The 20248-nt window shown below is 58.8% G+C and overlaps 5 protein-coding genes across 5 annotated transcripts; 1 reads left to right on the top strand and 4 right to left on the bottom strand.

Moving 5' to 3' along the window:
* Window positions 1-4920: 4920 nt before the first annotated feature.
* PUNSTDRAFT_118271 (ras GEF) lies at window positions 4921-11685 on the bottom strand. Its single transcript, XM_007379923.1, has 9 exons — window positions 11109-11685; window positions 7994-11056; window positions 7838-7930; window positions 7655-7778; window positions 7478-7603; window positions 7299-7422; window positions 6685-7241; window positions 5893-6623; window positions 4921-5834 (listed from the first exon to the last, which is right to left on the bottom strand). The coding sequence occupies exons 1-7, from the start codon at window positions 11523-11525 to the stop codon at window positions 7136-7138; spliced, it is 4053 nt and encodes a 1350-aa protein (XP_007379985.1). The 5' UTR covers window positions 11526-11685; the 3' UTR covers window positions 4921-5834; window positions 5893-6623; window positions 6685-7135.
* An 835-nt stretch (window positions 11686-12520) lies between these two features.
* PUNSTDRAFT_49729 (GroES-like protein) lies at window positions 12521-13985 on the top strand. The gene is made up of 4 exons (XM_007379922.1): window positions 12521-12834; window positions 12915-13195; window positions 13267-13670; window positions 13735-13985. The coding sequence occupies exons 1-4, from the start codon at window positions 12575-12577 to the stop codon at window positions 13852-13854; spliced, it is 1065 nt and encodes a 354-aa protein (XP_007379984.1). The 5' UTR covers window positions 12521-12574; the 3' UTR covers window positions 13855-13985.
* Window positions 13986-13999: 14 nt separating this feature from the next.
* PUNSTDRAFT_130670 (NAD(P)-binding protein) lies at window positions 14000-15673 on the bottom strand (the record flags this gene model as incomplete). Its single annotated transcript, XM_007379921.1, has 13 exons — window positions 14000-14107; window positions 14174-14260; window positions 14322-14356; window positions 14422-14442; window positions 14508-14583; window positions 14658-14860; window positions 14919-14933; window positions 14984-15042; window positions 15104-15139; window positions 15194-15336; window positions 15393-15416; window positions 15480-15524; window positions 15587-15673. 13 exons carry the CDS (start codon window positions 15671-15673, stop codon window positions 14000-14002), a joined length of 939 nt encoding a protein of 312 aa, XP_007379983.1.
* Window positions 15674-16081: 408 nt separating this feature from the next.
* PUNSTDRAFT_141126 (NAD(P)-binding protein) lies at window positions 16082-17379 on the bottom strand (the record flags this gene model as incomplete). The annotated part of the gene is made up of 4 exons (XM_007379920.1): window positions 16082-16201; window positions 16280-16677; window positions 16753-17030; window positions 17081-17379. 4 exons carry the CDS (start codon window positions 17377-17379, stop codon window positions 16082-16084), a joined length of 1095 nt encoding a protein of 364 aa, XP_007379982.1.
* Window positions 17380-18458: 1079 nt separating this feature from the next.
* PUNSTDRAFT_97134 (Deoxyhypusine hydroxylase) lies at window positions 18459-20152 on the bottom strand (the record flags this gene model as incomplete). Its single annotated transcript, XM_007379919.1, has 6 exons — window positions 18459-18880; window positions 18939-19170; window positions 19245-19475; window positions 19534-19715; window positions 19798-19931; window positions 20002-20152. 6 exons carry the CDS (start codon window positions 20150-20152, stop codon window positions 18812-18814), a joined length of 999 nt encoding a protein of 332 aa, XP_007379981.1. The 3' UTR covers window positions 18459-18811.
* Window positions 20153-20248: the final 96 nt, after the last annotated feature.

The raw sequence follows: 20248 nt of genomic DNA, 5'->3' as shown, positions 1-20248 counted from the left end.
GCCGAGTCCGACCGCGTTCGCGGCTCGAGCTCGGCTTTGGGCGGAGGCGGGCGAGAGGCGGGAGGCTGGCGGGAGGCTGGCGGGAAGGCGGCGCCCAGTGAGACCGCGTTGGCGGCTCTCGCTCGGGGCTGGCGAAAGGGGGGCGAGGAGGTGGAAGGCTGCGCCGAGCGCGACCGCGTTGGCGGCCCGCGCTCGGGACTGGGCGAACGAGAGGGGCAGGGAGGCGAGACGACACCAAACGCGACCGCGTTGGCGGCCCGTGAGGGCGGGGAAACCGGGCGGCAGCGGGGCGGGCATTTCAGATGCTCGGGGCTGGATGTGACGGCGGGCGCAGCGACTTGCGCGATGATGTGCGCACTTGCCAGCGCTGAGTCGTACGCATTTGCCAGCGCGGTGGGCTGAGAGCCACGTTTGCCAGCACGAAGGGCAACCACGCGTCACGGCCAGATCACGTGATGCATGGGTTTGTGTTGAATCTCCTAAGTCCGCGTTGGCCACTGTGTCTCATATAGTTCACAAGCTCCTTGATACTTAGCCACCTTGTACATAGTTTATTCATGCATATAAATGACAATGTATAGGCTAACATTACAGTTCAGGACCTGAGACTGACTTAGATCATGGTAGGTGTAAGTTGGGAGCCCTGCTATCACCACTATACAGATACATACCAAATCTATGGGTGCTATATCGACTGCACCTATGAGCTATGTATCACTATGTAGCTAGTACTTTGAACTATATTACCTATAATTACTATATAGCACTATATAGCAACTGACCTACTTCTACATAGCAACCATAGCACTATATAGCAACTGGGTGACTTCTATATAGCATCCATAGCACGACAATAGTGTCCATAGTTCTGAGGGGCAGCTATATAGATCAAGATTTTTTCAGATGCTTGGGATACAGTCCAAATATTAGCTTCGCGCATGAGCGCGACTACCCTTTGAAGGACCCGGTTTTGTTCGACGTTCCTAGATTTTCCAGCCTCCAGGGTGCCGATGACGCCCTGGTTGTCCGACTTCATGATCAAACAGGCATCCGAGACACCTCTCGCGATGGCTAACCTCAATCCGAACTCGACCGCGACCATTTCTCCCCAGCTGATATCGCGCCCGTCGGTTTTCCAGCCCAGATTGAATGACCACGCCTCCCAGGCGTCGTCGATGACTGCTCCGACCCCGAATGATGTGGAGGCGTCAACCCAGAGGTCGCATGTTGACACGAATGTCGGTATCATAAGCGTACTGCCGCATTCTTGCAGCCGCAGTTGGGTTCTCCAGAACTCGATGTCGTCGAGTACTTGTGCATTCGGTTTTCTCTTCGCAAATGGTGACAGGGAATGATGAAAGGAACTGGTGAACTTGGAGAGATGCACGAGACGCGACCGTCCATCTGGAATGGCCATGCTGCAGTGCACGAGAGTGCCGAGAATCCGTTCGGCCTCCATCCTCGTGAAGGAATTGCCCGGTGTCCAAGCTTCTAGTTTACTCAAGTAGCACAGCTTCTTCTCGTCTGGGATCGAGACGCGCTTCAGCACCAGGTCCCATATGAATCCCAGGTACTTGAAAACCTGGGCGAAATCATGAGTCTTCAATGGTTTCCATGGCCACCCTAGGCCGTCTGCCAACGCCGTGATCTCTGCGAGGCCGTACCAATATCTCGGCTTTCTGCTCGCATCCAAGTCCGAAGGGAATATCAAACCGTTAAAGGCATATCGATCGTGAACGTCGGAGTTGAATCCGTTATGACTCGAGAACTACCGGGACGTTGAGTCGCCGGAGGACTATTCATGTGATAACGTAGGTCCGGTACCGGAGCTGCTACTCCGATGGCGGACAACCCGGAATGACCGGAGCTATCGTACTTGGCCCGGTTATGGCCCAAGATCCGACACGTGACAGGGGTGACGATTCGGAGGGCCTCAGCACACAATGGTGCACAGTTGGGCTCCGTGATTTGTACCTCCGCAGAGCGTGCACCGGTGGTCTCCCTTAGCGCAAGGGCCGGCGTCTTTCTTTGTGCACCCGCCGGCCATGTTGAAGTAAAAACAGTACTGACGGCCTTTTTCGTCCTTGACCGAGCGATCGTCGCCGCGGGTGAGTTGGACCGGCTGGCCGTTGACGAGCCTGTCGGCCTTGCAGGCCGAGGCCTTGTGTCCCTTTCCACCGCAAAAGAAGCATCGTGAGTCGATGGGTTTTGGCAAGGAGGGCTGAGCCCACCCGGATGTGTGCCTTGACAGTTGCTCAGGTCTGGAGCCGGAGCTCCGCGATGCGGTTTGGGCCCGAAAGGGCTGCAGGGAGGCCATGACCTGTGCTTTGATATGCGCGGGTTCCACCTTCTTCCATATGTTCTTATGGAAGGCCCCGGGGTCTATACCTTCCAAGTGACACCAGCGGCGGACCTCCGCGTCATAGGTGAGCCACAGGGTCCAATTCTCCGAGGTGGCTCCATCCGTGCAGCATATGCGCTGGAAATGCTTCTTCCACCGCTCGTAGTCACGGGGGAAATAAGCCTTGATCAGCTGCAGTAGCCGCTTCCATGCTTGGTGCCATTCCCCGAACGACAATTTCAGTTCCCCGGCCGACGGGAGAACCTTCTCCGCCTGGATGAGGCCCCTCGCGGGGTCGACCGCGTACATATCGGTGAGAAGGGACGATGTATCGCAGCCGTAATCCGCAACGGCCTTGTCGGTAAGATAATTCAGCGGGATATGCGTCGTCCACCCCTCCTGGAACTTCTTCCGGATGGGGTCGGGGATCGAGTAGCAGTCGGCTTTGGCCTGCTTACCCCTGACGAGGTGGGGGCGGTGTGGACCTTTGACCGTCTCCTGCACGTGGTGTATGTGCCGTTCTGACCTCGAGCGTCGAGTCCGTGCGTGGTCTCTGCGCGGGGATCGGCGACGTGCATGCGTCGTCCTCAACCGGTAGGACGGCAAGGACCCTGGCGATGAACTTCTCGATGGCCTGCGCTCATAGCTTCCCCCGGACGAACTCCTTGACGACAGCCGCGACCCTTGCGAAGAGCTGCCTGAGGATGACGGGGACCGCGCGTAACGTCTCCTACTGTCACGTGTCGATCCAGACCGACCTACGCCGATCCGCTCCGCCGATTGTCACCGATCTACACCGATCTCCTCCGATCCGATCTCCGACCCTTCGCCGCCTCCTTCACCGACGCCGATCCCGACTTTCCCGTTTCGGTCGAAGGCGGGATACGCCTATCACATGCACTGGGCCACCGGCGGCTCAACGCCCCGGTGGTTCCAGATCTTGAACGGATTCAACTCCGATTTTCCTGTTTCCTGTTCCCTTTGTCTGACATCATAGCTTCCCTTTGTAGACTTTAGTTTCCCGTCGCTTGCGACGGATCTTTCGGTCCGATCTTTCCGCCTCTTCCGTAGATATGTTCCCTTTGTGTTCCATACGATATCTCTCGTCTCTGAATGTTCCCTTTGTGCGCCGAATGGCACCTCCGATCTCCGACTCTCCGACTTTGCCATTGTTCTCTTTTGTACATATAAACCGTCGAACTGTACCGTAGATAGTCAGTTCGAATATCGACTAAGCTTCACTCTATTCCTCCTGCGGACTCAGAGCGTGTAGCAGCCTAGCGCACGAGCTTAGGCTTGGTCCGCATCCGATCTCGACTCCACCAACGTTTCCGACTTATCGACTTCACGCCGACGCGTCTCCAACGCGTCTCCGACTCCGCTCCGACTTCATTCTTGAGTTCCTCTCTTCTATTTCATTCTATTCTACGTATATACGTTTTGGACTTCGGTCCTCCGACTCCGTTACCCCTTGTCTGTATCCGATCTTGACACCTACGGCGAGATCTCGAGCCTTCCTCGTCGTCACTCTGCGCTCTGTCGTGTGACCCTGGGGAGGATTCCTGTCTCCTTCTCTTCCTCTCCGGCGACGCGCGGCGCGAGTGGTGCATTCTGGGATGCGAGTGTTGGCGCGTCCGTTTCCGGTGGTGATGTCCGGACGGATGCCCGTCGGGTTCCAGCCCTGACTCGCTGGCGTCCCTCCCCGTCTGGTGCCTCGGACCGTGCCCTTGGGGTGTGAGGTCGCCGCGCCCAGATGGCGTTGGGGACATGGGTGGGGTCGGGGGAGTTGAACCACCTGTGTGAGCATCAGCCGTATGCCCTATGGCTACGCGGACTGGTTGGTGCCCTATGGCGACCGGTTCCGACCATATGGTTGGAGACCGGGGAGGCCCTATGGCCATCCTTGTTGCCTATGCAACTCGGGGGATTCGTCGATGACCATATGGCTGCGTACGAGTAGGCGATGGTGGGGGCCAATGCCCTCGATCGGTGAAGGATGCGGTTACTCACCCAGGTCGTCTGATGGTGGAGGGGGCTGGGCATTGTCTTTGTCGTCCTCCTCCCCTCGGCTCGAGGCCTCATCCTGACCCTGCTGCTCCTGCTCCGTGTCAACCTCCTCCTCCCCCTCATCTGGCTGGTCTTCGTCCCGAGCCGCTTCCGCCCCCTGTGCGATACCGTGGAAAGGGGAGCCCGAGGAGTTCGACGCCTCTTCGATGATGTCGGCGAGTTCCTGTCTTGTGAACAGAGCTTTGTAGTCGGGGTGTTGCATATAGAACTTGATGTCGCCTAGGAGGGCTTGCCGTGCCCTAGCCTTGAGGGCTGCGACCATGCCATCCTGTTTGAGCCCCAAGTGCGACGCCAAGCTCTGAAGTTCTCTCTTGCATAGTGACGACAATCACTTATTGAATAGCGGTGGTCGCTCGAGGCATGGGGGCATCGTAATAGAATTTGAATAGGATTGACTACGAAAAACGACGAAGGAGGGCAATCCTCTCGTCGCCCTCGGAAGCGGAAGCAAGAGAGCCAGCGAGGCGACCTCCTCCGCCCAAGAACTGGCACCGCCACTCGTGGCCTCCGCTCCGGTGCGCCCACTGACCTGTCTAGAGAGACGGCAGACCATGCATAGGGCTACCTGGGTAGCTGAAGTATTGTCCACCCCGGAGGCTACGCCCCAGATCACGCCAGGACACCAGCTCGACGCGGGTTTTGGTTCGGCTCGGAACTCGCCAGCGCTAAAACGTCGGTACACGAATCACCGTAGGAGCTCTCCCGACACAAAAGGTCTCTTACACGAACACGACAGGAGGGAGATGGTATGGCGGGAGCTTTTTTGGTTTCTGATCAGAGGTGACGGGGAATGCCGTCAAGGCGAAGAAGTCCGTTACGGCCTTCTGCACACGTTCTGGAAGACTCGGACGGTGCGACGCAATGACTCGAACGAACATACGAACAAGTACGGTACCGACCGTCGGGAAGCCTGCCGATCACGAAACTGCGGGGTAACCCACTTGGTCGACTCACGAGCATCCCACTTGGCCGGGAAGCACAAGCATAACCCTCCGTTTGTCTTCCTGAGTATGTCGACATGGACGAGTCATGGACGCAGCACTTGCGTCGCGCTGACACAGCGACTCCAGCGACGTTGTCAGCGCGACAACGTGGGGCGGGGAAGGCGCATATATACCCTTCGGTTCCAAGGTTCGAGCTCTTCTCATTGACGTCTGATCATGGCCCCAAAGGAACACAAAGCTCTCATCATCCCGTCCAAGGGCGCCGAGTTTGTGGTGCAAAGCGTGCCGGTGCCCTCTCCGGGTTCGGGCGAAATTCTCGTCAGGGTCGATGCTACGGCCCTCAACCCCGCGGATTGGAAGTTCGCGTTCCTCGATCCATATCGGGATTGGCTCCAATACCCCGCGACCCTGGGCTTCGACGCCGCCGGAGTGGTCGAGGACGTCGGCGAGGGTGTCACGAACCTCAAAAAGGGAGACAGAGTGTATGTCTTATTCATCGACTATATCCTATCTATACTAAAAGGGCCACATTTCATGTAGTCTATGGATGGGCGATCTCAAGCCTCATCGCACAACGTTCCAGCAATATGCGCTCGCGACGGCAGAATTCGCTGCCAAGGTCCCCGACAACGTTGGCATTGACGAGGCGGCGTCTGTCCCCGCGACGCTTGCAACGGCGTTTCTGGGGTTATACAACAAGAAGAACGATGACCGCGGTGGAGGTGCGGAATTGACGCCGTTCTGGGAGTCATCGACCGCCTATACAGGCCAGCCGATCGTTGTTTTCGGCGGCGCCACCTCTGTCGGCCAATTCGGTGAGAGCGCAACCGACGTGTCATACCGTATGCAACGAAAGTTCAATGCGTCGTTCAGTTATCCAGCTCGCCCGGTTGTCTGGTTTCTCTCCCATCATCGCGACCGCGTCCGAGAAGCACGCCGCGTTCCTGAAGTCCCTCGGAGCGACGCACGTCCTCTCCCGCACCCTCCCCACGGACGCCCTCCGCTCTCAGATCAGCAAGATCACATCGCACCCCATCAAGGTCGTCTACGACGCCGTCAGCATCGCGGCGACACAGCACGCAGCGTGGTCGCTCCTCGCCTCGGGCGGTCAGCTCATTCTCGTCTGGCCACCCGTCGAGGGCATCGCGCACGGCGAAGACGGGAAGGAGGTGGTGCAGGTGTCTGGAAACACCAATTGGCCGGGCCAGGAAGAGGCGGGACGCGAGCTGTCCGCAAGGGTCACCCAACTTCTGCAAGATGGATCCATCAAGGTAGAGATCAGGATTGCCCTTCTGCTTTTAAACGAGGGCTGATCTCTCCTATGATTTATAGCCACACCGTGTTCAATTGCTTCCCAACGGCCTCGCTGGGATACCCGGTGGACTGGAATTGCTGCGCCAGGACAAGGTTAGCGGCCTCAAACTGGTTGTCCGTCCTCAAGAGACGGTGTGAGGCGTCGTAGTGTACCGCCGCGTAGGATCATCCATGGGAATGTACGACGCCAAGCTATTCGATGCCCTTGGACAGGGTCAAGTCATCAATTGCGTGCGATGACAGTAATCGCGTAAACCTTCAGAGGTACGGATACAAACAAGGAGGAAAGCTCTCGAAAGCAAAGATCGTTATCGAAAACAACAGTATGATAGATAGCATAGTCCAGCCAGATGCGGTGTCCCAAGAGATGATCAACGAATTAAGATATTTCGATGCCATTCCAGACGAGAAGATGGTGATAGCATGCGAGAGAGATAGTGCAAGTGGAGAGAGCGGAGTAGAGAGGGGCTCAAGGAACGGAAGTAGTCGGTTGGGAGCGGTTGCCCCAAGGGAAGATTTGCCGCACGTCGCTGGTTGGAGGCGCGTCGGCAGGCTGTCGGGGCTCCACAAGCAGACTTCAAAGCAGAATGTGGATTCAGCGTATACACGGGTAAGTGTTTGATACTGCGTACCTGCGACGGTAGAGATCCTGGATGTCGCCGGTGCTCGACCGAGAGGACCTGAACGCAAACTGAAGGAAGTCCTGCACTTCCGGTATACCTTTCAAAGTATACGGCACTTGGAACCGTTGCATGTCTGCATGACTTCCGTCACTGTCTGTCCCAGATTCAAATGATAGGTCTGTTCTTACCTTGCACGATGCGTGCCAGTTTGTGGTACTTGTTAAAGTTGATAAGCTTCCTGTCCGGGGCCAGTGGAGACGCTCGATGGGATGGGTTGCCCTCTCGACAGAAGGTGATATCTGTCAAGTACAAGCCTGTGCGAATGTTAATCGTGTGGGGTGGAGAATGAACGCCGGGGTTCTCACCCAAGAACGGAACGGCTGGCGGGGGTGTATTCCGTAACCGCGTCCGGTATTCCCGGTAATTCCTCGAATGGTCCGCGAGCTTCCGCATGGCCTCAAGCTGAACCTTGTATTTCTGGGGGATCGCCTACACAGGAGCACCACCACGTCAGCGTCGTCGAATCCGCGGTCGCGCCTCGTACTCACGTTCCAGGTCTGGTGCAGCCGCGAGATTGTTGACGAATCAAGCGCAGCTAGCACTGAACGTGACGTGCTGAAGTTGTTCAAGGTCGTACAGCGCTGAGAACCATCATCAGCATTAGCAGAGATACTAGAAACACTGACGTGAAGGTCTGTACTTACGTCCGCCACCTTGATGAAGAACTTAACCAATGTTGCGCGTTTCTTCGTGTCGGGTTCATTGAGGATGCTCTCGGTCACCCAGCCGGTGATTACCGTGCTGAGTTGCGTCACCGACCGGACATTCGCGGGCGACTTCGCGCCCTCCTGCCCGATCTCGAGCAAATCGTCCGGCACGATCCCGCAGAAAAGCTCGCACTCCATGATTGTCATCTGGCGCGCGAGCTCGAGAGGGTCGAAGTCCGTCACGGCTATGTTCGCGAAGTTGCGTGCGCGCAGCGAGGCGAGGAGCGTCTTCGTCATCACCGGACGCGGGACCTCCGTCGGTGGGACAGAGGGCGGGCTGATCGGCATCCCCGCATCGCGCCGCGTTCCTTTCGGGCTCGCCGCCGCCGCGCCGCCATCCGCTTGGCTGCGGAGCGCGAGCAAATCCATGATCCGCTGCGAAGGCCCTGGAAACATCGCGCGGAGCGCATTCTGCGTGAAGTCGGCCAGCGCGGGGATCACCGCGTTATCGCTCGCCGGACGCCAGTGCACCTCGAGCCAGGCCTTGACAAAGTTGGACACACGCAAGCGGACGGGCACGCCCTTGCGCTGTTGCCAGACGTACAGGTCCTCGGGGGCGAGCCCGCGCGGGGGCGCAACATTGTAGCGCGCGATGAGCGCGCGCACGAGCTCGGTTGGGGTCGCGAAGGCGCGGAAGGTGAGGAAGAACACGCTCGCGAATGTCGTGTCCACCAAGCTGTCGTGCGGTGTCATCTTCTCCACAAGCGCGGGCAGCGTCGCGCCAACGAGCAGGCCCTCCGTGTTGTACGCAACATCCTCCATTGCGTGGTCGTGCGAGAGGATCCATGTTGTAGGGTCCGCATCCGGTGGTATGGACGGCAGATCCCCACGGACGAGCTTGTCCTCGAGCGCGGCCGCGGCAGCCTCTCGTTCGTGATGCCTTTGGCTGCCCTCCCATGTCGTCCTGTCGTCCTCCGTGCGTGTGACGGACAAGACGGGCGAGCGCGGCGACGGTTCTGGCGGCTCCACGTCTGCGTCCGGCTCCATCAGGGGCGGGAGTGGCTTATCTTCGACCGCCGGCGATATCAACGGTACCTCCCTCTCGACGTGCGACGGCAATGCAAACGCCGGTCTCGGCGGCGGCGTGGGCAGCACCCCGCCCCGAGCGGGCACCACGAACGACGATGGACTCGGCGTCTGCGCCTGTATCGTCAAGTCTTCATCGTCCTCCACGCCCTGCGCCTTATACAGCGCCCTCAACACTCCCGCAGGCCTGCCCACCCTCTCTGTCCTGTCCGGTTCCTGCTCCTCCGTCTCCCTCTCCTCTGGTACCTCCTCTTCGCCCACCTTCGCTTCCGGCGGGCCCGGCCCCACGTACACCACGAACGGCCCAGCGACCCCACTCCGCCCGACACACATCCTCACCGCCGCCACGCATTCCGCGCCCGCCTTCAACGCGCCCGTCGCGGCCCTCAACAGCGCCGCCCGCTCGTCCTCCTCCGACACCCCCTCCGGGAGCTCCCGCCCGAGCGTGCGCACGCTCTCCGCGAACGCGGCCGTGACCGCGTACAGCGCGTCCTTCGCGCGCGCAAGCCCGAGCACGTACCCCTGCGCGTTGTTGCCCGCATATTCCGCCTTGCTGAACCGACGAGGGTTATGGGCGGTGGCGGCGGCGTCCGCGAGCGCGGGGTGGCGCATGACGGCGTCGACGATGCCCAGCAGCCGGCACACGCTCTCCACGATCTCGCGCGCGAGCTCGAACATGTGGCCTGTGCTGCTCGCGTGGCTCGCGCGCGAGTGAGAGTGCGCGTGGCCGACGAAGGCGGCGATTGTGGATAGGTACGCGTCGTGGGTGTGGCGGAGCGCGTCGTGGAGCTCGGCCGCGCTCACGGAGACGCTCCCGTTCTCCCCGGCCGGGAAGCGGAAGTGGGACGGGGGCGTCGAGGGCGCTGAGCCGGACGCGGTCGACGATGCCGAGGAGAAGGACGACGCGGACGACGCGGAGGAGAGGCTGCTGAACGAGCGGTCGTGCCTGTGGCGGGTGAACAGAGGGGCGGACGGTATGCGGTGCTGCTGCTGTCGCTGTTGCTGCTGCATTCCGTACTGTCGCGTTACAGGGAGCGGGGGCGCATCGGCGGCGGTAGCCCGCGCTGCTTTGAGGTCGCCCAAGCTTCGTGCGCGCAGGGCCGCGCCCGGTGTTCCGGGCACTGAGCCGGGCAACGACCGCTCGCGCGTCATGCGCCGCATTTGAATCTTCTGGACGATCCCGTTCGTCGTCCGCAGCGGCGCACGGCCGACGGTCGCTGTCGCGTCCTCGCCGTCGTCTTCCGCGCGCGGGGCGTCCGCGCCCGGTGGCTCGTTTTCGTTCGTCACCGCTCGATGCGGCGCGATGGCGTCGTATGCCGAACCGTTTGAGGAGCGCTGTTGCTGCTGTTGCGGCGGGGTCGAAAGCTCGACCCCGCACTGCGCCGCGATGGCCAGGAACCGTCGGACGTGAGCGAAGACCTGCCCGCCCAAACGAAGCATGCGCGTCACTTCCTTCCTACCCTCGCCACCCTCCTTTTCCCCCAATCCATCCGCGGCGGTGTGTTCATCGGCTACCGCCGACGCCTTTTTCGCTTGCGCGACGAGGGCCGCGAGATCGCCGAGGAGCGCCTTGCGTGCGGCGGCGAGCGCGGGGTGACGCGCGAGGTGGGGTGCCTCGCGCGGGAGACAGTCGGCCGCGTCGAGAGCTGCGCGCACGGCAGAAACGACGTAGGCCGTTGACGGCTGAAAGTGCGCCGGCCGATGTGAGGCGACGGCGGTTTGGAGCAGGGAGAGGGCGTGCAAGAGTGGGTGCATGAGCGGGGGGTAGGCGGGGGCCGAGGTGTCGGGGGAGGCAGAGCGCGACCGCGAGTGGGAGGGGGACGGAGTGGAGATGTGTGGATGCGATTTAGAAGGGCGGTGGGAGGAGGAGGGGCGAGAGAAAGTATGGTGCATTGGTGAGGGTGTGCTTGCCCAAGAGGCAACGGAGGCCACGGAGGCTACGGATTGGGAGTGCGCGTGCCCGGGACGTGTTCGCTTAGTGTCTGGTCAGTATTGGTGCAGCAAATGGCGGAATGTATGCGCGTACCGACTTCACGGGCGACTGCTCTTCCATTATGGATCCTACCTCGGAGCTGACGTAGTTGCTCGGGAACCAGCCCCGCCTCCCGTCGAGCTCGCCGTCCCACCACCCGGATGGGTCGCGGTTGAGAACGTGAATGACCTGGCCCGCGCGGAACGCGAGGCAGGTCGCACTCTGGTGCTGCGGCGCAAAGTCGTGCATCGCGAGCACGAAGTCGTTGCCGCCGGAGGCGGTCTGAGTGCAGGCGGACGCTTCATCCGTGTCGGGAGAGGTCGCGCGTGTGTCATATGTCGCGCCGGAAGAGAAGGAGTGCGAAGGAGCGGTGGTCGCGGTGGAGATGGTCGCGCAGGTGGAGGTGGAGGCGGCAGCGAGGTGAAGAGATGAGGACGACGCGGAGGCGGCCGAGTCGGGCATGGGTGACATAATGGAGAGAGAGGAGGAGGAGGAGGCCGTCGACGGGCTACGCAGGCGCTGGGTACCGACCGCCAGTGAATTGCCGCTCGTCGTAACTGTCGAAGCTGGCGTAATGTTGCGCGAGCGCGATCGCGACGAAGGGCCGGCGGAGGAACTTGAAGGGCCCGCGAGCCTGTTAACGCTTGTATCAATCCGCAGGCGCGACATCGTCCCCTTCTAGAGTATTGATCAAGCCCTCCGTAGTAGTTTGCTAGTCCTGTGGCGTAGCACGAGATGTATCGTAGATGGACCTGTCGATGTGATGTACCCCGCAATGGCGCGCCTCCTACACGCGCTCGGTCGTAGTTAAGTAAAATGTAGCCCACGAGATCCGCTCGTCGGGCGCAGCTGATAGAACCTGCAGGGCAGAAATAGGACGAAGGAGGCGGTCGTTAGCGGACAATATTATGAGCCTGGGAGGAGTTGAAGCGAGCAGGCGCGACGCCAAGCATCACCAAACAAACGCGTGCAACTCAACCACACCACCAACTCTGCGACAGTGCATATCACAGCACAGTACACTACGCGATGAGCCACCATATGCCGCAGAATCTACCCCGGGCTCAGCGGCTGGCCATGCATTGAAGTTTTCTTCTTGGACCTATCATTGGCTTCGCGTCGGTGTTGATGATTGCGGTTTACATTTGGACACCGGCTTCGAAGTTCAGATGCGCTGGGGGTTCGGGGCTTGATCATGGATCTGTGACCCAAGATTAATGAGATGGACCGACGAACTCCAAAATCTATATATGACGCCAGCGCTGGAACTTGCTGGAACGAGCCAAGTTTCGGTTGACGGTCGCGCTACGGCCATCTCAGACCGTGCGCATCGTCGCCGCCCTACGGTAGACAACGCCAGCTCGTGCTGACACATCCTCTCCTTCATCCGCGCTCAACGGAAACCAGCAGACGACGCATATATAATGTTTCCCTCCATCCCGCCGTTCGGTGTACCGAAGTAGCAACGCGGTTGCAGAACACTTGTCCCCTCGATCTCCGACCCCACATCCCCTTACACCATGGCTCCGAAGGAACAGAAGGCGCTCTTCTTCCTGACCGACCACCGCGACTGGGACGTTCGAACCACCGCCGTGCCCTCCCCCGGCGCCGGCGAGGTCCTCGTCCGGGTGGACGCCACCGCGCTCAACCCCGTCGACTGGAAGCTCCCGATCTACCATAAGAACGTTATGACCTATCCCGGCATCCTCGGCACGGACGGCGCCGGCGTCGTCGAGGAGGTTGGTGAGGGTGTCACCCGCTTCCAAAAAGGCGATAAGATGTGCGTCTCTCTCTGCTCCATCTTATTTTTCATCCTCCCCCCGTCACCCGGACCTGATCTGACATCGATTTCTCTATCAGCCTGTGGCAGGGCAAGTTCGAGAACCCCCGCGCGACGTTCCAGCAGTACGCCCTCGCCGCCGCCGATCTCGCCGCGAAGATCCCGGACAACGTATCCGTCGACGAGGCCGCCTCAGTCCCGCTTACGCTCGCCACCGCCTACCTCGCGCTTTACAACAAGAAGAAGCCCGCGGGGAGCCAAGGCGGCGGCGCCGAGCTCATGCCCTTCTGGCAGTCGAACACCGCCTACGCCGGCCAGCCGTTCGTCGTCCTCGGCGGCGCTACCTCCGTCGGCCAATTCGGTGAGCCCCGACCTTACCGATCCCCATTCCTAGACGGTCATCGCTAAGAAGAAACCTCGATCACCCGGCAGTGATCCAGCTCGCGAGGCTGATGGGCTTCTCCCCGATCGTCGCCACCGCGTCCGAGAAGCACGCCGACTTCCTCAAGTCCCTCGGCACGACGCACGTCCTACCCCGCACGCTCGCCGCCGACGCGCTCGCGTCCGAGATCGCGAAGATCACGCCGCACCCGATCGAGTTCGTGTACGACACCGTCAGCGTGGCCGACACGCAGCGGACGGCGTGGTCGCTCCTCGCGCCGGGCGAGCAGCTGCTCCTCGTCCTGCCCCCGGACGCGAGCGCCGGCGTCGTCCCCGGGAAGGACGGGAAGGACGTTCAGCACGTGTTCGGGAACGTGAATTATCCCGGGCAGCAGGAGGCCGGGCGCGACATGTACGCGCGCCTCACGCAGCTGCTGCGGGACGGCTCGATCAGGGTGGGTGCACTTTCTTTCGTTCTCTTGCCCCCCTTGCTCGCTGACGCGTGCCCGTCCCATGTAGCCGAATCGCGTGCAGATCCTGCCGAACGGGCTGGCGGGTATTCCCGACGGGCTGGAGCAGCTCCGCCAGGACAAGGTCAGCGGCGTCAAGTTGGTTGCTCGTCCTCAGGAAACCGCATAAGTGTTGTATCGTATATCCACGGTTGTCAGCAGAACAACATATATGTATCGTCACAGCAGTAACAGGGTGTTGTATGACTATCAGTTGTCGGGGAAAGCAGCGAACCGCGACGCGCGTATCACATGCGTATGGGGTCCGTAACTATTCAAATATCCTGCACTTGCTCCTCCATCCAGACCCACAGATCCCTACCCAGCGCAGGGTCGTTCGTCGGTCCGTACGGCGTACCGATCCGAGCCCAAGGTATCAAGTACTGAATGCGAAGACCCGAATCTCAGCACTTCACGAGTAGGCATCGCAGGGGCCCCAATGCACCGACCTTTCCGCCAAGTTCAAGTCCCTCTTGCGAGGTTCCCGCCCATAGCTGCGTGAGCGCGCCGTGCGAGGCGTGCGGATATATCATGTTCTGTGCGTCCAGCGAGATGGTCCTGAGGAGCGTGGTACAGACGAGAGAACGGAGAGCTCACGATGAGGGATCTCAGGAGCGGGCTGTTGTTACGTGCTGTTGGCCATCCAAACGATGTCAATACGGGCGTGTGAGCAACGGGCCGATGGGTGGCGACTAACAAATGTTGGTTTTTATGACACCTTGTCCGCGCAAAGGTGAGAATGTATGCGCACTGAAGATGGCGGTACCGGTCCTGAATACATACCGGGGTGAAGGGAGGTCGAGACAATCCCACGAGTGCCGTACCGTCTCTCCAGCTCGTTTGCGAAAACGACGTTTCCCTGTCAACAGTCCCAGGACCAAGCGGTAAGCGCGTAATCCCGGCTCGGAGAAATGAAACGAACTGGAGACGTACGAATTTACTCTGTGCGTACAACTTGACCTTGCTCGTCTTCCTGCGCTTGGGGCTGTCCTTGAATGTGTCGAAGTCCAGCGGAGGCCCGAATGGATGGTAGTGAGCAACAGACGATGTATTGACCACGCGGGTTTTTCCCGGGTGCGTGGATCCAGCCGTGGATAGAAGGACGGGAAGGAGTAGTTTCGTCAGGTAAAAGTGTCCTGATGACGGTCGATGATGGTCGATGCGTCCGCAGAAGTAGGTTTTCAACGCGCGTACCCAACACATTAGTCCCTATGGCGAATGAAGGTTAGTCTTGCAATCGGGTATTATGGATGACTGACCGAACTGTAGATCGTAGCCTTGATCTGTAACCAGCTCCATGGGCGGGACGGCCACACCACTGACAATACGTGACGTGTCGAGCCATACATTGCCAACAACTGACAGTTTATTCGACGTACGCGTTGTTGAAGAGTACGTCCAGTCGCTTCTCCCGGCTAATAATCGGTGGATTAGTGGCAAGGTCTAGTCAAATAACTGTGGGTGCTCACCGGAGGAATTCTTCAGCAGCGCGTTTGACGCTCCGCAAATCGCCCAGGTCAAGCTTCAGGAATACGGCCTCCCGCCCTGTTTCTTCCTTCAGCTCTCGAATCGCTTCTTCTGCTTTTGACTCGTCCCTTGCTGCAAGATACACCTGCAGGTGTCTTGTATAACGCATATTTGCAAGGCAGTTGAAGAACTGATGGGCACCTTGGCATTACGCCCGAGCAGAGCCTGAAAACAATTTTCAAAATCAACGACAAAGCGTAGATGAAGTTCTGAGCGACGCGCCTTGACCGTCTCCTTTCCGATGCCGGAGTTACCTCCAGTCACAATCATGACCTGTTAAAAGCAATGGAATTGACACCAAAGCACGCAATTTGGCTCGTATCGGCAGGACTGACCTTCCCGGACAGATCGGGAATGTTGTCGACGCTCCACGTTGATTTCGGTGGAAAGATCTGAGTGTATTGGGAGTATATAGCGCCCATAACGGCCGAAATTGGGACCCGGTATGTCAGAGGTCAGAGCGGGGAGAGACGTGCAGCAGAAGGTGCTCGCTTATGTCTGTGGTATCGTCGTCGCAGGCGACAGTAAACGGTACATATCGTTACTGCTTGAATTGTGAGCGCCCGTACGGTATTATGGCGTTCAAAGTCGACAACGGCGAACCACGTTTCCCGTGTTCCATTTTCATCCGAGCACTAGACTCTGATCCAGTCACGCTCCTGGCAATGAATCGCGTGCAGTCTTGTGCAAGGTTTGGAAGATGTTACGACGACGAACCCTCAAGGGCTGGACCTCGCCTCCGGTTTACTCGGAACCTTATTTGTTTCAGGAGCTCGACTCGCAACATGCTCGTCCATTCATTGCATGGCTTGGTGATACGACATGGAGACTCATGCAGACTCGTGAGGATGCGCAATCAATTTGACGCCGCTGACTTTATCAGGTCCCAGCAATTCCAGCCCATCAGGGATACCCGCCAGACCATGGGGAAGCACTTGGACGCGATTAGGCTATAAAATACGAAGCGGCAGGTCAGCCACTTCTTTGAATGAACGAGCTGGAAAACTAGTCCGAACACTAACGCTAACCTTGATGGAGCCGTTCTCAAGTAATTGGCCGAGACGCGCAAACAGCTCGCGACCCGCGTCCTGCTGACCCGCGTGGACGTTTCCGAACACACTCACGATTTCTTTACCATCCTTTTTGTGCTCGATGCCCTCGACAGGCTCAGCTGCGACCAGTATCATCTGACCGCCCGGAGCGAGGAGGGACCATCCGGTTTTCTGCGTATCGGTGCTACCGACGGTATCGTAAACGATGCTGATCGGTTGGGTGGTGAGCCTCTCCACCTCGGCGCGCACGGCGGCGGCAGAAAGAGAGCGTGGGAGGATGTGGGTCGCGCCGAGAGACTTCAGCCAGTCGGTATACTTCTCCGAAGCGGTGACGATTATTGGAGAGAAACTAGACAGTCGGGCAAACTGGATGGCTAAAGTCTTGGGTTAGGACATCGACTCTCGGAATGAACGCTTAGATATGTATATATATATTTATATATGCTTACCGAACTGGCCGATCGAGGTGGCCCCTCCTAGGACTATGAACGGCTGGCCGGCGTAGCGGGTGGACGACTTCCAGAACGGTGTCCGCTCCGCTCCGCCGCCGTGCTGGCCGTCCTTGTTCTTGTTGTACATTCCGAGGCACGCGGTGGCGATGGTCATCGGCAAGGACGCCGCTTCATCTTCCGTAACATTATCGGGAATCTTGGACGCCAGGTCGGCGAAGACGAGCGCGTATTGCTGGTAGGTCGCTAGCTCATTTGTGTACAATCCCTCCCACACGCTGCGGCACAGATGTCAGTGGGACACGCCCGGTCTCTCTCGCTCGATCACGATGGCTGTGGGGCAGAGAGCGCACGCACATCCGATCGCCCTTCTTGAGGCTGGTGACGCCTTCGCCTACTTACTTCATCGACCACGCCAGCGCCATCGGTGCCCAAGATCGCGGGATACACGACCCTGGGCCAATCGTGCAGGTGATCCTTGATCTTCCACTCGACCGGGTTCAGGCCCGTCGCATTCACCCTGGCGAGGACCTGATCAACTCCGGGAGAATAAACCGATGTGCTCCGCACCGCGAACTCGCCGCCCTTGGAAGTGAGGAAGAGAGCCTCCTGCGTTGCTGAGGTCATGCCAGGTCTGAACAGTTGATAATGGTTGCGCAGTCAGAGTGGCAGGGATATATATATTGGTGTCGCGCATTGCTCTTCCGACCATCCAACCGAGGTCTGGATGTTGCGCTGACCAAGGAGAGCCCACAGTAACACGTCAGCAGGTGGACGATGAGAGGTGGGATTGAGACCGGACGATACCGGAGCAGGAGGATGGCGACGATTTACATCCGTCTGTACGACTACGACCGATTATCGCGCGGTGATGGAGGCCGAGGTCGGAAAATCCGGAAGGTTATCTCATGAGCCGACAGCATGAGTACAGTGGGTCAACTCGGTTGAAAGGCGCAGGCATCCCGCAAAGCTGGAACTCGGAAAAAGCTGTCCCAAACATAGGCAATGTCGTTTCGGGTAAGTGGAAGGCTCGCATCCACACCCGGTGCTGTTGTTTCGCGCCGAGAGATTTGCTTCCGCGGGATTTCGACACCGGAGAACAGCAGATTGGACTCGCAGCGCATAGACACCATAGACGAGAAGTGATATAGGTTGTTTCGGCTCAAGCCAAGTCAGAGATATAGGCATGTGGTACACAGACGTATATGCCCTGTACCCTCATGCCCGCCATCGTCGAACGCGACGCAGACAGCACAGTCAAAGACGACGCGGTCGATGTGCCCGGCTGGAGCCGACGCGTCCTTCGCACGATTGTGGGTGGCGCTTGGCGCTTGCATCTCTCTTTGTTTCGATCCTCTCTCCAACGCTCCAATGACACCAAGCATGACGCAAACCTTGCCTATGGCCAGTGATATAAAGACCTGAAGGCCATTGAGGTCGTAAAGTAACAAACACTCACCAAACCGCTGCACACATACAACACTCCAGTACTCGCTCTCGTAACATATCACAATGGCTTCTCTAAACCAAGAGCGCACCCGCAACGACTACATCACCGATGAGAGCCGCACATTCAAGAAGCCGGAGCAGACCATTGGTCGGCCTGACGTGACGGACCACGATATCAACGACGAGTACGCGCGCAACCCACCGCAGGTATGTTCACACACATGTAGATTCACAAGTTTATACTCAACGCGATATCACAGAACCTCCCCTCCAATGTCAAGGGGTCAGAACGTAGGCAACCCGTTGTGCAGGAGGGCGCATACGAAATCGATGGTGGACAAGAGGCGGAGATCGAGCAACGCATCGCGGAGACGGAAGGCCTTGGCCGGGCAAAACGCCTTGACGTCGATAATGTCGAGGAAACGAGTGTGCACCCGAACTCTTGAGGTGCCGGCGCCGAACAGAAGAGGAACAGAAAGAACACAACGCCATTGTGCAATACCATGCAATTAACCCTAGATTTCACTTTCCATGAAAGCGAATGAGTGATAACGCGTAGAAATGTGATGCCGGGCGTTATAGACATAGATGCCCATATGCCGCATATGTTCTAAGCACCGACTGGTGCGACACTCCCTTCGAGTCCGTTCGCATACTGGAACTGATCCGAATTTTCGTACTGTCAACAATGAGCGTATCAGTTACGACGAGAGTCTTCTTATACAAAAAAAGCTCACCTCCCACATATCGATCGCGACCTGACAGCTCTCCCTCACCACGCGCGGCGCGTCCTCGCGGTTCATCCAGTCCTTCAGGTGCGGGAGCACCTCGGGCGTCGCGATGCCGCCGAGCGCCTCGGCGGCCTCGTGCCGGACCATCTCCGACTCGTGCTGGTCCTCGAGCACCTTCAGTAGCGCCGGGACGGAGTGCGTCGAGAGCAGTTGGCCAAACACGAACGCGATTTCGTGTCTAATCCCAATCGTATTTGCATCCGTCGGCACGATGATCCAAGACGAAGCGGGTTAAGAGAAGGGTATGCTTACTTGAAGAGTGCGCTGTCGTCGGAGAAGCCGGCGGCGAGCGCGTCGACGGCGGCGGGGGTGCCGATGTTGCGCAAGGCGAACATGGCGCGGTAGCGCTCGAAGAGGGGCACGGAGGCGTCGAGCAGGGTCGTCCGTAGGGACGCTATGGTCTCTTCTGATGCGTCTTCGGGTTTGGGCGCGCCAGAGAGAAGTTTGGAGGTGGGCGGGGCGGGGTCGATGGATGTATATGTTCTGTGCAAGGTGGTCAGCTTGGCAGTACACTGTAAGGAAAGGGATGAGAAAGACGCACGCAGCCTGCTCGGCGGCTTTTGACGCTTCGGCGTGCGCGCGGCCTTCGTCGGAGTGTTCCCATTCGATGCGCGCGAGGGCGATCTCGCACGTTTCACGTACGGTACGTTGGGAGTCGGAGAGGTATTTGGAGAGGATGGGGACGGAGGAGGTGGAGGCGATGGCACCGAGGGCTTCTGCTGCCTGAACGAGCGTCATACACACCCCAGTCAATTTACGACATATAAGAAACCATAGGATCTAGAGCGCAATAGGGAAGACATGCCTCATGTCTAACCATCGGATCCTCCGATTCGTTCGCGAGGACGGATTCGAGTGTCGGCACGGCCGTCAGGTTTTTGGTTTGGCCCAGGCAGTAGGCGAGCTCGTGCTTCAACAGCGCGCTCTCATCCGAGAACCCTACAAACAGATCCTTCATTTGAGCACTCCTGGAAGAAGGTGCCGAAGGTGCAACACAGAATGCACGTACCCTTGCCGATGATCTCCACCGCCTGGTCCGTCTTCAGCGACTTGAGCGTGAACAGCGCGCGGAAGCGGTTGTGTAGCGGCACGTTCCCCGACCTATTCAATAACGTGGCCTCAAGAGCTTCCAATGTAGATAGTGATATGTCCGAGGCCATCGCGTCGAAAAAAATTATCCTATCAGATAAAACCGAGGACAAGAGAGATGAGCGGAAACCAAGTCAGGGGCGCAAGAGATCAATTGTGGTGGCTGT

This window comes from Punctularia strigosozonata (genome assembly GCF_000264995.1).
Source record: "Punctularia strigosozonata HHB-11173 SS5 unplaced genomic scaffold PUNSTscaffold_2, whole genome shotgun sequence".
Lineage (NCBI taxonomy): Eukaryota > Fungi > Basidiomycota > Agaricomycetes > Corticiales > Punctulariaceae > Punctularia > Punctularia strigosozonata.
The sequence above is the reverse complement of the archived record's forward strand: the minus strand, read 5'-3'. Positions and strand labels throughout refer to the sequence as shown.